The sequence below is a fragment of the Xyrauchen texanus genome, chromosome 33 (assembly GCF_025860055.1).
Source record: "Xyrauchen texanus isolate HMW12.3.18 chromosome 33, RBS_HiC_50CHRs, whole genome shotgun sequence".
NCBI lineage: Eukaryota > Metazoa > Chordata > Actinopteri > Cypriniformes > Catostomidae > Xyrauchen > Xyrauchen texanus.
The window spans coordinates 9,579,157-9,595,045 of NC_068308.1; the positions used below are offsets into that span (position 1 = coordinate 9,579,157).

The 15,889-nt window shown below is 47.8% G+C and overlaps 1 protein-coding gene across 1 annotated transcript in view; it reads right to left on the reverse strand.

The window, feature by feature from the left end:
* Positions 1–15,889, reverse strand: part of LOC127627193 (cGMP-dependent protein kinase 1-like) — a 336,892-nt gene that overhangs the window by 136,854 nt on the left and 184,149 nt on the right. The window contains exon 4 of the mRNA XM_052103472.1: positions 6,023–6,128. Within this exon, the coding sequence (XP_051959432.1) occupies positions 6,023–6,128 (106 nt within the window). The remainder of the gene's footprint in view (positions 1–6,022; positions 6,129–15,889) is intronic.

The following is a 15,889-nucleotide window of genomic DNA, read 5'->3' on the forward strand; positions in this document are numbered from 1 at the left end:
ACCATTCAACTGGATTCACTGGATGAGCTTCACAATTTGCATGCTCTCTGTAACAATATGACCCCCCTTACCTGATCAAAAATTATCCTAATTAAATATTGACATTTTTCCACATTTAAATCAGCTAGGGGGAATTCATGATGATTTGAACAATAGAACATATTCATTGATAAATATTATTTCTATACTCCTGAATTTGCTGAGAAAATAGCTTAATTTACATTTCTGAAATTGCATTCTTAGGATTTGTTCAGACAAATATATTATTTTTTTTGCACACAAAAAGAAAATGAAATCTTATGTCACAAACCATATAGTGAGTATATTTTTATATTTATTTTTTTAAATGTGTCAGTCTGAACTGTCAGATCAGATTTCAAGTAGTTTTCTTTTTGTCATGTGGGACAGACTATCACATACTGTAAGTATCACACACACAATACGCTTTACTATCTACAGCTGTCCGAAACAAAAAATATATATATTTGCTCACTTTCTCCCACTAGAGTGAACTATAAGGAATTTTCTATGTACTAAACACTGGATGAGTGAATAAGTGACAGCATATGCATGAATATGTAAAATAAAGTAATGCCACCAACACTGTCTCATGCGCTTGTGAGTTCAGCATTGTGCCACAATGTCATGATAGACAGCAACTCTCAGTTGTTATAAAAGAAGGTTTCTTGGTATCTTTCTGACACCTATACAGTGTTAGGGAATCAACTTTAAAACTGTAACCTTTTAATTTTCATAAACTTCCTGAACGTACTGATTCCCTTAAATGCTTTGGACCTCCCAATGCTGAGAAAGGATGGTTTAGATAAGCATGTTTGATGACATCCTTGGCTCACTCATAACGGTGTAGTGTTTTGTGACACCACTACTTATTGGAAAATTTAGCTTGTTACTGGACAAGCTACACTTCTGTGAAAACTTAGTTAAGTTAGTAGAGTCACAACTTAGTTACTCCCCAACACTGTGCCTACATCATTACTATGGAAACCAATGCAGATATAGTAGATAATGTCTACTTTGTCTGAGCAAATGAATCAGATTTAATCAAATGCCAGGTGTGACCTGTCAGTCCCAAAGATCAGATTAAAAAATAAGTAGTTACAGTGCACAAAATATTTACTTCAGAGATTTATTTTTTATTGTTGAGTGTATAAAGACTCTATCGTCTCTTTACATCTGAAGTACCTCAGAGAATATAGACGGAGCCTCCAACACAATTAAGATCAGTTTCTGCAGTCACAGTCTATACGAGGTGATGTAAACATATTGATTACACAGACAGCATTTCACCTCAGCCGGGCCTCTGGAGCTCACCCAGCACAAAAAGGCATCTTAAGTTTCACTAAAAGCCCTTTTACTTTCCATGATATGACATTATTAGCCATAAGGTTTCCAGTAAAGCTGGTTTTGGGGCCTCTGGGAAAATTTATTTTTCTCATTGAATCATTATTTTATGCCACCAGTGGAGTGTATGAATAAATGAAATGTTTTGAAAAATGAAATAAACCTGTTTCATGGCCAACACTTTTATGTCTGTTTAATGTTCAAGAATCTGATCATTCCACAGGAAATGTAGCTTTTATTCCATTTTATGATCATATTGTATTAATGGTGTTTGCTGCTAAGGTAAACACCTATATTACTATTGCTCATATTTAGGGTTCCTGAAGAGGTTAAGAATTAAACTATAGAATGTAACTTGTCCCACACCATTCATGCTACGGTCATGAATGATACCTCAAATTATGTGACATGTTGAGGAAGTCTGTATTATTACATTTCCAAGCAATCAGACTTGTGATTTTTCCCTGGCATATAAAAAGTCAGAAAAAATCTCATTGACATTAAATTCAGAAAATGTAAAAAACATATTGTCTCTACTTACAATGCACTATGAAAAACATAGGCCAATTTCAGTCCAACGCAGTGAATTTTATTGGAAAACAACAGAAGCGTGAATGCATTTTATAGCAGACGGGAAAGCAATCGATATAAAATAATAATTATAAGAATGTTCAAATAAAGCAAAGATATTCATAAATAACTTAAGGCTGAAAAATCTATATTTTATGAGTGGAAGGGGATGAATTAGATTCAAACAAGAAGAGTAAATCTCCAAAAACCGACAGAATTATAATCGTTGTCTGCCCTCTGCCAGTGTTTAACCAATATACATTTTCCTCAACAAGAAACATGTTGAAAAATTACAGAAATAAACAGACAGTTGATTGGTGTTACGATCCCGTGTTGTCTGCCCCGTGTTTTCTGTTTCACTCTCCACTGATCACGTTCCATGTCACGTTTTCCTTGTTGTCCGCCCCGTGTTTCACTGTCCTTCTATAAACTACATTTCCCACAATTCCCGACCTCCCTCACTGCCTGCACTCATCATTGTTCTCACTTGTGTCTCGTTTAGTCTTAATTGTGTCTGTGTATTTAACCCTGTTTGTTTCTCCATTCCCCTGTCGGTCTTTGATGTATGTAGATGCCTGGTTCCCGTGTTTTCCGTTGGTTTCCCCGCCTGTTAACTCCTTGTGTGCCTTTCATGTTTTTGTTTTACTTTTTCCCATTGTGGATGTTTCATTTGTTCGTGTTTTTCCGTATTGCCCTTGTATTTCAATAAAGTCCCGCTAGCATTTAGATCCTCGCCCCTCGTCTGCTTTCCTGCTCACCTACAAGCATAACAATTGGAGTAAAACGCCACTTTACATTCAAAAAATTTACAATTAAACCCACCACCTTGGAGCTTAGGGACACACAACAATGGACACTGAGTGTAAAGACAGAGTTCCCTTTCATTGTTCACTTATACACTGTCAGTAGCTGATGCAATGTCAGCAACCCCAGATGGTCATGATAGTCTGAAGCCTCCTTCATGACAGATTCAAGTAGGCCGCATGTTCCCTGGTTTTCTGGCTGCGTGTCTGCCAGTGTGGCATGCCAGCTGGATCAGTGGGGAATAAAAAAGTTAGAGTTCGAGGAGATGGACAACAAGCAGAAAGCAGAACTTAGGTTCTCCCTCTTGCTCTCTTCTGACTCGGTTCAAGTTTCACCCATTGAATTTGTATGCTTAAGTTTATGTCCCAGCCCAGAGGCTTGCACCATGATCTCCTTCTGCATAAGCTTACCTTATCTACTGCGGCTTTAGACTCTGAGGCATTCACCAGTGTTCATGCCGAGGCCTTGACCCAGAGCGGACAGGTTTTCAAGCTCACTCTGTCTTACAAAAAGAGATTGTCACACATGCAGTGGAGAAACTACATCTGGACTAGCTGGATGAGCTTTTTTTTAGCGGGTCAATGCGCGTGCACATAGGCTGCCACCATCGGCAGATTTCTAAGTCCTGGGATCACTACTCGACCAGGCTCACCAATCATTTGGATCCTGTTTGTTGATCGCCTCTTTTTCACAGGCAGGACTCTTTTGTGACAACGTGCAGTCGGTGGTTGAGGAGTTCCACGGTGAAAAGCAACAGTGTCGGTACACAGCGTCATTGCAGCGCTCTGGAAAAGAGACACAAAGGGCTATGATTACAAGTTTTGTGCCCCCTCCTAAAGATTGGTGCCCACAGACTTTTCCCCCATCACATTTGCACCTGCACAAGTGCTTAGAGACTTGACCGGCACCATTCAAATGGCCTCCTGGCCAGCCAAAACACGCCTGAATTGCTCACCGTGAAGCGGAGGGCGAGCTCCCATTCAGTAGACTTAATTATGTGATATAAATTGGACTGTCATCTTCCATCTCTCCCGTTTGCCCTCCGGACATGGAGACAAGTTTGTTGTTCATTATGCCTTAAACGCTCAGTCAGCACTGGAATTTAGCTCAGCCTCTCCCCGTGACTCGTGCTGGGTAACAAGTATTGAAAAACTTTAGTCTCACCTCTGCCCCCACGGCCAAGCGTCTTGAGCCAAGGGCACCAACTTGTGGCTACTCAGTGCCATTGCAGAGTAACCAAATCATGCAATTCCTATGATAACCCAACTGTCTCCCCACTTATCACCTTAGCAACAGTTTCAGGTGGTGTTAAATTGGGTAATTTGAATGATAAAGCATGGTTATGTCATTAAATTAAGATGAGCTCTGTCAGTATTCAACTGGGTAATTTCTACAGTAGTATTTTCTCAGGAAGTTTCTGTTTCTAGCTCAAGAAAATCATTCTCTCTTGCAGAAAGGGGCAATGGAATACATTTCCCTTTTCAGAGGGAGAACAGTTTTTACAGCCACTATTTCCTAGTCCCGAAAATGGATGGTGGTTTGTGTCCCATTTTGGATTCCAGGCAATTTCATTTCACACTAATGAAATGTATATTTAGAATTGTCACACATACAGTTCATGTCTTAAATATAACCAGGGGACTTGTTAGTGATGATAGATTTGAAGGATGCTTACTTTCACATTCAGACACTTTCTAGGATTCCCTTTTGGAGGCAAAGTGAACCAATTTGATGTCCTTCCTTTTGGATTTTTTTTCCTTGCACCGCACACATTCACAAAATGCATGGATGCAGCTCTGAGGCTCCATGGCATCCCCATTATTAATTATCTCAATGATTGGTTGGTGACCCACTCAGAGAGTCTTGCTGCCCAACATCCAGATGTCATTCTCAGTCATTTGGACAATTAAGGACTGAGAGTCAAACTACACAAGAGAGTTCTGTTACCGAGGCATTTTCAATGATTGTGCCAGTGTCTAGCGCTGTTCAAAGAGGAGTGTGTTCTCCCAGCAAGAAAGTTTCTCAGTCTGTTGGGGCTCATGATTGCGGCATCTGCTACTATTCCCCTGGATCTGCTCATGAGGCCTTTTCAGTATTAGATGAAATGGGATTCTGTCGAGCCCTATGGCAAAATTCGCTTTCTGGAGTCAGGTGTTCTATAGGGACAGGTTTGTCATCACAAAGTGATAGCCACAGAGGCCTCTTCTGTGGGTTGGGGTGCTGTGTACGAAGGTCAACTATCCTATGGAGTCTGGGCAGGCTAGCGGCTGACAATGCACATAAACTGTCTGGAAATGTTACCAGTGCTGTTTCCTTCTGGAGATTCAAGGCAGTCATGTTCTCATCTGGACAACAGAACAGTGGTGTCTTACATCAATCATCAGGGAGGAGTGAGTTACATGAGTTTCTTACTCTTAAGACTGCCCTGCTTTTGGCATTGGCGCCTTTTATGAGGGTTGGTGATTTGCATGCACTGTCGGTCAATCCATCTTGTTTGGATGTTGCACCGGGTTTGTTGAAGGTGGTATTGAGACCTTGATTGGGTTATTTACCCAAGGTCATTTCTACCCCATGTGGCTCACAGGCTATTACATTTGAGCCCTCCTCTCCTCCTCCATTTGAGTCAGATAAGAGTGAGATGACCACACTTGCCAGTGGTGTAAGTCAAAGCATCTGTTTGTTTGATTTGTTGGATCTAGATGAGGATTTAACTCCTGCTTCCTATGTTCTGTTTGCTGGAATAGGGTTGAACTTATAATTGTGTGTGTATAGTCCGCTTGTGAGCTGCTATATGCTTGCCAAAAGGGCTGGTACAGTTGACAGCTACTGGTAGAATGGCGTTATGGTATACTGTTCCTTTTGCATCAGCAATGGCCTAGCGTAAAAAAATAAATATGAAAGGGACCTTCTCGGATGCGTATGTAACCCTGGTTCCCATAATAGGAAACAAAGTCTTTTGCTACACAGGTTTGTGCCTCTGAGGAGATGGCACCAAGTGAATGCTTATCCGGAGCCCATTACATAGCTCCTTATTCAGCGTTGCTTAAGCACCATCAGCCAATAATCTGGCATGATTCTAAAGGGCCTCAGACCATAACGACCACTGGGGGGGTCCATTGCATCAGCTAATGACACAACATCTCATTTCCTACTCAGGGAATCGGGGTTATATCCCTAATCAAGACATTATCCATGATTGCATAACCATTCATTTCTGTGTTATTCATTCAGAGACCTTTTCCATCAGGGTAAAAAAAAGAATAAATACAAAGTGAAGGAGACCCACCTCTTCAGGAACTCCATGTACTCAGCATGCTTGATGAGTCCAGTTCTCATCATGATGGTTTGGAAACACTGTCGGTCAATGGCCCATAATTTCACATTTGAGAGGGCTGAGGAACAAAATAAATGAGAAAAGAATTAGGAATATTACCCCACACACACAAAGTTTTGACAATTTAAGTTAGAGAAAATCACATTTCAGAAACTACCCTTCATAGGGTGACCAATGATTTATTGATAGTGGAGGTTGCTGGAGAATGCTCGATTTAACTTGATTTAAATTGCAAAAGCCAAAACTTGCAGAAAGACAGCCATAACTGCCACACTCCATCGATTTGGGGTTTGTGGCAGTGGCCATTAATACAACATTAGTTTTCATTGCTATGCAGATGACCTGCAATTGTAGTTGTCAATTAATCTTAATGATCTGACTAATTTAAATGTTTTTCAAGCATGTGTATTAGATAAAATAAAATTGGATAGCATGTAATTTCCTTCATTTAAATAATTATAAAAGACAGGTTGTTATTATCGGCCATGATTAAAAAAAAGTTCAGATTGAGTCAGCACCCCAGGGAAAGAAGGGGGGTTGTACAGAGAACGAGGGAGGAATATGGCCGGGTGGAGAGTGTGGCCGGGTCGTGATTCTGCACACCCGACCCATAATTAGGCTGATAAACCCAGAGAGTGATAAAGGTGACCAAAGATGACAGAGAGAGAGAGAGAGAGAGAGAGAGAGAGAGAGAGAGAGAGAGAGAGAGAGAGAGAGAGAGAGAGAGAGAGAGAGAGAGAGAGAGAGAGAGAGAGACATCTGTGTGTATTTGTCTTTTTGGTTCATTTTATAATTAAACTATCATTTATATTGTCAAGCCGGTTCTCGCCTCCTCCTTTCCATTGAACTGTGTTGCATATAAGCTTGCTTTTATTACTATGTTAATGTGTTGCGTTTTACTGTGTGTGTTGCTCCTTTAGCGAGAGCCATTTTCTGTTCCAGCATGACATGTATTTTCCTTAAGTTAAATACTAATAAAAGAGAGGTTGTTATATTCGGCCATGATTAAAAAAGTCAGATTGTGTCAGCACTTACTCAGGTGGTCACAAATATTCAGCAGGTGGTGAGAAATTTTTGCAGTCTATTTTGAAACTAATTAAAATGTTTAATACAGTGTCAGGCAATTAGTAAAATCATGTTTTTATTAGTAAAGGCACATTTCCAAGGTGAAAAATGTCTTGAGTTTCAAGTATACAGAGAAGCTCATACATTCTTTTATTTTGTCTTGCCTTAAATCAACACACTTCAGCATGCTACAATCAGTGCAAAAGCAGACAGTGCATAGCGGACAGCTCAGCGTCAGCCTCAGACTGGGCCAGCACACCCAAAGGCACTAGCCTAGTCGAGTCCTCAGCGTCGGAGTCTGCCAAGATGCTCTCTGATGCAGCGACGAACTCTCATCCAGCTTGGGGGCTCGGAAAGAGACATCATACTGGCTGTAAGGCGAGCCGGTCTCATCTCGGAACCGGAAGGGGGCAAATGAGCGTTCTGGGGAACGGGTGATCCACGGTGATTTACCAGGCGATACCGTGCCCGTTAAATTCCCAAAATCACCTCCGACACCACCTCACAGTGAGAACATGAGCCATCCACAAACTCTGTGTGATCTCTGCCCAGAGAAGAGAGGCAGCGCCAGTGGCCGTCAGAAGTGGAGAGGTAACAACCGCATCCAGGAATGACACAAAGACAGAAGGGCATCTTAAAAAAGATGCGTCTTAAAAAGACGTTCATCGTCAATGTGTTTACACTTTTAGAGAAATATATATATACTCTTTTAGAGGGCTGTTCTCATTGGCTTTTTCTCAAAGATAAGAGGTAAACAAGGCTCTCAAGAGAGACCCCTAGTGTCAGTATATCGACACAAGGCCAAGTGAGCGACAGAAGGGGCAGGAAAGAACTTTTTTTATTAAGTTAATATGGTGACACAATTATATTTTTGTCTACAAAACTAATTTCAAACATTTAAGCATACTCCTTCAGATCAACATATTTTTAAGATCATGAGAAACATTCCATTCAAGTGTTTTAAAAATTTTGACTGGTAGTGTACATGAATGTACAAGGGAAAATGTGTATTTGAGTATTTATTTTAATCACATTTCAACTTACTTCTAAAAATACAAATAAACTAGAGTGTGTCCCAATTCATGTAAACTGCAAGTATAATAATTACAGTATACAAAATAAGAAATTACTGTTAAAATAATTTTAAATGAAGAAAGTATCATGTCACACTGCAGGACACTGCCGACAATGCTTAACATTTTATTTCAACTAGCCTCATAGCTATGTGTAAAAGTTTGTTTGGTGCAAAAAAATCTATGAAAACAAAAAGTTATTAGAATATGTGCAAAAGTGAATAAAAGTTAAAATATCAGTGAAAATCAGTTAGCTTTAGCAATGTGGACATTTTCCAGAAGGGATAGTTCACCCAAAAACTTTAATTATCACATAATTTACTCTCCCTCATGCCATCCCAGATGTGTATTACTTTCTTACTTTAACAGAACACAAACAAATATTTTTTTTTGTTGAATATCTCAGCTCTGTAGGTCCATAAAATATAAGGGAAGGGTGACCTTCCAGCTTTGAAGCTCTAAAAATCACATTTGCAGTCACAGACCTCGGGTCCGGAACCCTGGAACACAGCTGAATTGGGGCTGGCTAAGGTCGTTGATGTCTTTTAAGTATGAGCAGTTCAACTATGTGTTCTGAGCCAGTCTTAACCTTACACAGACGCTGCAATATTTGCAAGCATGTTTGATATTAACACCACATAATTTTGTAGTGTGACAATGCAGCAACAATGACAACCTGCTCCAACCAATCACATCTTATTTCCAAAATTCACCTCTTTTTCCAAAACAGACACAGACTGTCTGCCTGTGTATTCCCAAAAATGATGTCTGCCCTATTTTCTTTTTCGTCTCTTGTTTTTCAGACAAAACCTATACAGTCAACTTTTTGACAGTGGACTAATCGTGACCCTCTATTACCGAAAAAATCTTCAGATCACTTCTGTACTGTGAGCAGTTGAGCGATTTGGGTATTCTGTCAGTCAATCAAACATACTCTCTCATTGTCTAACATTTAAATTGCTCAATTTAGCAGATAAGTGGGTTTAACTGCAGCGCAATGCAAGAGTTGGTCAAGGGCATGCTTGAGAGTCTCGTCTCTCGACTGCTCTAAAGGGAAATTCCTTTCGTGGAGCTGACGAAGATGGCCCCGGCTCAACTTCCCCTGCCAAAGCATCACACACCTCACATCTAACAGCATTTTTGCAGGACCCATCTGCACATATTCTCTTCAACACATTTTTGAACCCATTCTGCCAATTAGTTCCCAGAATTAGTGGATGGGTGAGTCGGGAAGTAACCGCAGACTCCACTCTTTGCTTTGTTTTCCAAAATGTTATAACGAGGGTCACTACAGGGTAGTTGTGAATATCCCCATGCACACATTTCACCCTCACCCTTTTGGTTGTGCCCAAAGCCTTGTGTTGAACCAAGCATTGGTGGATAGTGGTCTGGGGGGCGTCTTTTTTGCCCCACAAACAGGAAGCCAAGCCTCCGTGGTGCTGGGGTGGGCTGTGGGGAAAGAGCAGAGTGAGAGGAGAGGGGGAGGGAGAAGAGATCGGGGAAAACACAGGGGGAGTGGAGAGAGAGTGGGAGGGCTCTTCCACCCTCGGGTACGCCGTCATATGGTCCTCTGCCAATTGGATATCTTCCTCCAGCAAACCATGAATCTTCCTGGAACTGGCTGCCCGGCCAAACTGAGCAATCGGGGTAAAGGGCCTTTGTAAGAGAGGTGACCAAGAACCCATTTGTCACTCTGGTTGAGTTCCAGAGATCATGTGCGGGGATGGGAGAAACTTGCAGAAGAACAACCATCACTGCAACACTCCACTGATCTGGGCTTTATGGAATAGTGGCCAGACGGAAGCCTCGGTGCAAGAAAGCAAAACAGCAGCTAAAGGACTCTCAGACTGCGAGAAACAAGATTCTCTGGTCTGATGAAACAAAGCTAGAAATGTTTGGCCTCAAAAAAGCATCATGTCTGGAGACAACAGGCACCGCTCATCACCTGAACAATACCATCAAAACAGTGAAGCATGGTGGTGGTAGCATTATGCTGTGGGGGTGTTTTTCAGCAACAGGGACTGTAAAATACAGCAAAATACAGAGTTCCCCTTCTGTCGCTCTCTCCATGTTGTGTCGGAGAAGTGACAGTAGGGGTCTCTCTTGAGCGCCGATATTCACCTCTGATCTTATTGAAAAGGGCCAATGGGAGTTGGCAGTCGGTATTTGCATATCCCGCCCCCGGACATACGGGTATTTAAGCGGCGCAAATACGGGAGTTCATTCAGAAAATTTCTTCGGAGCCGATGGTCTGTCTGCAGTTTGCTGCAAGTTACACGCCACTTAAACGTTCCTGTTTTCCTCTGACGATCTGCATGCTGTTGGATCTTGACGGCGCACAACAGCGGCTTTCTCCTTCTCAGTGCATGGCGTGCACTGTTGCCTCTGAGCGCTTCGACAGCGCAGACACGTACACACACACACACACTGTGTATTAAAAGAGTTTTTTACTAAAAGAGTAATTTTCTCTAAAAGAGCAAACACAGCGGTGTTGAAAGTCCTTTTAAGGACGCGTCTTTTTCAAGATGCCTTTCCGCCCCTGTGTCGTTCCTGGATGCGGTAGAGTGCTCTTTGCTTCAGACGGCCACAGGCGCTGTCTCGTGTGTTTGGGTCACGATCACACCGAGGCGGCGTTTGTGGATGGTTCATGTTCTCACTGCGAGAACATGACCATGACCACGTTGCGGTCGCGGCTCGCTTTCAACAGAAAGCAAGCCACCCCAGCTGCACCCTGCATTGCTCCTTCTTCCCACGGGATTAAGGATGGTGCGGTTGGCGCTGGGGGCGATTTGGGGGCGGCAGCGGGTTCAGTTTCGCCGGGTAGCCCCCCGCGAACCTCCCGTTCCCCGACACGCTCGCTGGTCTCCGTCCACGCTCGCGGCGATAGCGGCTCACCTCACGGCCCGGCTGTCTATCCTCCCGAGTCCGAAGCAGATGAGCTCGCCGCTGTATCGGAGAGTGCGGTGTCTGATGCTGAGGACTCCCCTGGACTGCCGCCTTCGGGCCAGCAGGCCCAGGCTGAGGCCGACGCTCAGATGTCCGACATGCTTGCCCGGGCCGCCTTGAGCGTGGGGTTGGACTGGAACCCTCCATCCTCCCCACAGCCTTCTCGGTTGGATGATTGGTTCCTGGGGGCAGCGCGCCGTTCGCGGCCTCGCATCCCCCCGGTCCCTTTCTTCCCGGAGGTGCATGATGAGCTGACGTCTACGTGGAGAGCCCCGCTCTCCGCTCGTCTAGGTGCCACCCGCTCCACTCTCTCCATCCTCGACGGCGGAGAGCGCCACGGGTATGACGCGATTTCCCAGGTTGATAGGGCAGTTGCGCACCATCTATGCCCCGGTAGCCCTACCTCCTGGCGGGGTCGCCCCGTACTCCCATCCAAGCCCTGTAGGACAACATCCTCACTTAACGCGAAGGCCTACACTACGGCTGGACGCGCTGCCTCCGCCCTGCATGCAATGGCCCTCCTGCAAGTCCACCAGGCCAAAGCTCTCAGAAACATGCACGGGGGTGGACCTGATCCTGATGTGCTGCAGGAACTGCGCTCAGCGACCGACCTCGCCCTGAGAGCGACGAAGGCCACAGCGCAGGCACTCGGACAGACGATGGCCACCCTAGTGGTCCAGGAACGCCATCTTTGGCTCAACCTGGTCGAGATGCGTGAGGCTGACAAAAACCGCTTCCTGGACACACCTGTCTCCCAGATTGGCCTTTTCGGTGACACCGTCGAGGACTTCGCCCAACAGTTCTCCGCGGTGAAGAAGCAGACGGAGGCCATTTCACACATCATGCCCCGCCGCAGACCTGCCGCTACGGGCCCTGCCCCGTCTGCCTGCCGAGGGCGTCCCCCTGCGAGGAAACAAGCTCCTGCTCCGCCTCAACCCGGGCCCAGCTCTCAGCCCCAGCGTCGAGCACTCCGCAGGTGGCGCACGCCCCCTGTCTCACGAACCCCCTCCAGGACCCGGAAGGCTCCCAAGCGTTCCTGAGACAGCCGACCCAGAGCCGAAGACGTTAGCTCCGGAGGTGGTAAGACCGCTCCGTCCCCGGTGGAGGGTCGGGAGGAGAATCCTTTATTTTTTCATTTGCCACACCCCCTGATGGGGGCTGTGGTACCCACATTCTCAATAAAAGAGCTATTTCCTTTGCCTCTGGGTCACCTGGCCGCAAATGCCGTTCTCACGGCAATGTGCTTTCAGATCACAACAGTCCCGGTACACGGATGCGGCGATCCGCCTTCCGCCTGCCCACGACTGTCCCCGGCTGGCCGGTTCAGGCGAGTCCAGAGGGCGCCAACATCAGACCTCCTCCTCAGTCAAGAACCCGCCCCCTGCCGGGCGCGTGGAGCAAGGTAAATGCTTTGAGTCTATTCTCAGCACCTCAGCCTCAGGCCGCAACAAAGCCGCCCGACGCTGCATTACCTGTTCCGCCCCGCTGCGAGGCCCCGCCGGGTACGTCCAAAATACTTGTCCCTTTGGTGCCCCTAGCGCAGAGCTGGGAAGCATGGCTATCGCTTCCCAGCGCATCACGCTGGCTGCACCGGACCATTCGACTCAGTTACGCAATTCAGTTTGCCCGGCTCCCGCCCCCCTTCTGGGGCGTCCGCTTTTCCGCAGTACACGGCGAGCACGCCAGTTCCCTGCGCACAGAAATTGTGACCCTCTTAGCCAAGGGCGCGGTAGAGCCCGTCCCTCCAACCGAAATGAGGAAGGGTTTCTACAGCCCTTACTTCATTGTACCCAAGAAAGGCGGCGGCTTACGACCAATCCTGGACTTGCGAGTTTTCAATCGGGCCTTGTTAAAACTCCCGTTCAAAATGCTTACGCAGAGAAATATTCTGGCTGGCGTTCAGCATCTAGATTGGTTCGCAGCGGTGGACCTGAAGGACGCGTACTTTCACGTCTCAATTTTGCCACGACACCGACCCTTCCTACGGTTTGCGTTCGACGGCCAGGCGTTTCAGTACAAAGTCCTCCCCTTCGGCCTGTCTCTGTCCCCTCGCATCTTCACGAAAGTCGCAGAGGCGGCCCTTGCCCCGCTACGAGTAGCCGGCATCCGCATTCTCAACTACCTCGACGACTGGCTCATCCTAGCACACTCTCGAGAGTTACTATGCACACACAGAGACCAGGTGCTCAGGTCAACTGGGAAAAGAGCAAGCTCACTCCAGTTCAGAGCATCTCTTTTCTCGGGTTGGAGTTAGACTCAGTCTCAATGACAGCACGTCTCACGAGCGAGCGTGCTCAGTCAGTGCTGGACTGCCTCGCTTCCTTCAAGCCAGGCACAGTGGTCCCTCTAAAACTTTTCCAGAGGCTCCTGGGGCATATGGCGTCCTCCGCGGCGGTCGCGCCGCTGGGGTTGATGCATATGAGACCACTCCAGCACTGGCTCCAGACTCGAGTCCCGAGACAAGCATGGCACCGCGGCACGCATCGGGTAAGGATCACCCCCGCCTGCCTCAAAACACTCCGACCCTGGACAGACCTCTGCTTTTTACGGGCAGGAGTGCCCCTGCAGCAGGTGTCCCGATGCGTCCTGGTCACAACCGACGCCTCCCGGTCCGGGTGCTGTGTGCAGCGGGCACGCAGCAGCGGGCCGTTGGAAAGGGGCCCCGCTGCGTTGGCACATCAATTGCCTGGAGTTGCTGACCGTCCTCCTTGCTCTCAGGAAGTTCCTCCCGTTAGTTCGGGACAAACATGTCCTCGTGAGATCGGACAGCACCACGGTGGTGGCGTACATAAATCGCCAAGGCGGCGTACGCTCCCACCACATGTCACAACTTCGCCCACCGTCTCCTCCTATGGAGCCAGCAGCGACTCAAGTCGCTGCGTGCCACTCACATCCCGGCAAGCTCAGCGTCGTAGCGGACGCTCTATCACGACAACGCCTGCCCGGCGGGAGTGGAGGCTTCACCCCAGTCGGTCCAGCTGATTTGGGAGCGGTTTGGCAAGGCCCAGGTAGACCTGTTCGCCGCCCAGGAAACCTCCCACTGCCCGCTCTGGTACGCCCTAACAGAGGCTCCCCTCGGGACAGACGCGCTGGCACACAGCTGGGCCTCAGGCTGCGCAAGTACGCATTACCCCCAGTGAGCCTTTTTGCACTGGTGCTGTGCAAGGTCAGGGAGGACGAGGAGCAAGTCACGTTGGTGGCCCCCTACTGGCCCACTCGGACTTGGTTCTTGGAACTCAGGCTCCTCGCGACAGCTCCTCCCTGGCGAATTCCCCTGAGAAAGGACCTCCTCTCTCAGGGACGGGGCACGCTCTGGCACCCGCGCCCAGACCTCTGGAACCTCCATGTCTGGTCCCTGGATGGGACGCGGAAGAGCTAGCCGGCTTACCGGCGACCGTTGTGAATACCATCAACCAAGCCAGAGCCCCCTCTACCAGGCACCTTTACGCCCTAAAGTGGTGCTTGTTCGCGGATTGGTATTCTTCCCAAGCCGAAGACCCGCAGAGATGCGCGATTAGGTCAGTGCTTCTGTTCCTACAGGAGAGGCTGGACAGGAGGCTGTCCCCGTCCACCCTCAAGGTGTATGTTGCCACTATCGCCGCCCACCACGATCCTGTAGACGGCAAGTCTTTGGGTAAGCACGACCTGATCGTCAGGTTCCTGAGAGGCGCCCGGAGGTTGAATCCCTCCCGGCCAGGCCTAGTTCCCTCCTGGGATCTCTCGGTAGTCTTGGCAGGACTCCAGAGACCTCCCTTCGAGCCGCTCGAATCAGTTGGACTCAGGGCCCTCTCTTTTAAGATGGCCCTGCTGATCAAGCTCGCCTCCATTAAGAGGGTCGGGGACCTGCAAGCGTACTCTGTCAGCGACACTTGCCTGGAGTTCGGTCCGGCAGATACGTCTGTGATCCTAAGACCGCGACCGGGCTATGTGCCCAATGTTCCTACCACACCATTCCGAGATCAGGTAGTGAACCTGCAAGCGCTGCCCGGGAGGAGGCAGACCAGCCCTTTCGTTGCTGTGTCCATTGCGGCGCCCTGCGCGTTTACCTGGACCGCACACAGAGCACCAGACGCTCTGAGCAGCTCTTTGTCTGCTTTGGGGGCGGCAGAAAGGGAATGCTGTCTCCAAACAGAGGCTCGCCCACTGGGTTGTCGATGCCATCACACTGGCTTATCACACCCAGGCCGTGCCCCTACCCTTACGGGTCTGAGCTCACTCAACAAGGGGTGTTAGCGTCCTCGTGGGCACTGGCCAAGGGCACCTCCCTAGCAGACATCTGTAGAGCCGCGGGTTGGGCAACACCCAACACCTTCGCGAGGTTTTACAACCTCCGCGTTGAGTCGGTTAGCGTCTCGTGTTTTCTCAGGTCCGAGCCCGTGAGAACTTCGGTAACACGTGAGACCGACCGGCCAGGTGGATCGCTTGCGCCCAGCGCCCTTTTCCTGACGTCAAGGTAAAGTAGTGCGCCTTCTTCCCAGGGCGCCCCACTCCTTGTCGGGCCCCTGGTCGATTCCTCCCCAGCCCTCCGGGTCCGCGGTTCAGCGGAGAAACTCGCCGACCCAAGCCACTGCGGGTACCCTGATGGCCACCCCGTACTGGTATAGGGGCTCCACAGGTAAAATAAGAAGGCCTCCTGTTCGGACTCCCCCTGTGTGTAATTCCACGGTTCTGTCCCCTTACGAGCGGACCCCCATGTCTCCCTTAGGCAGTTACAGCTGCCTCGGTCGCCGTGCTG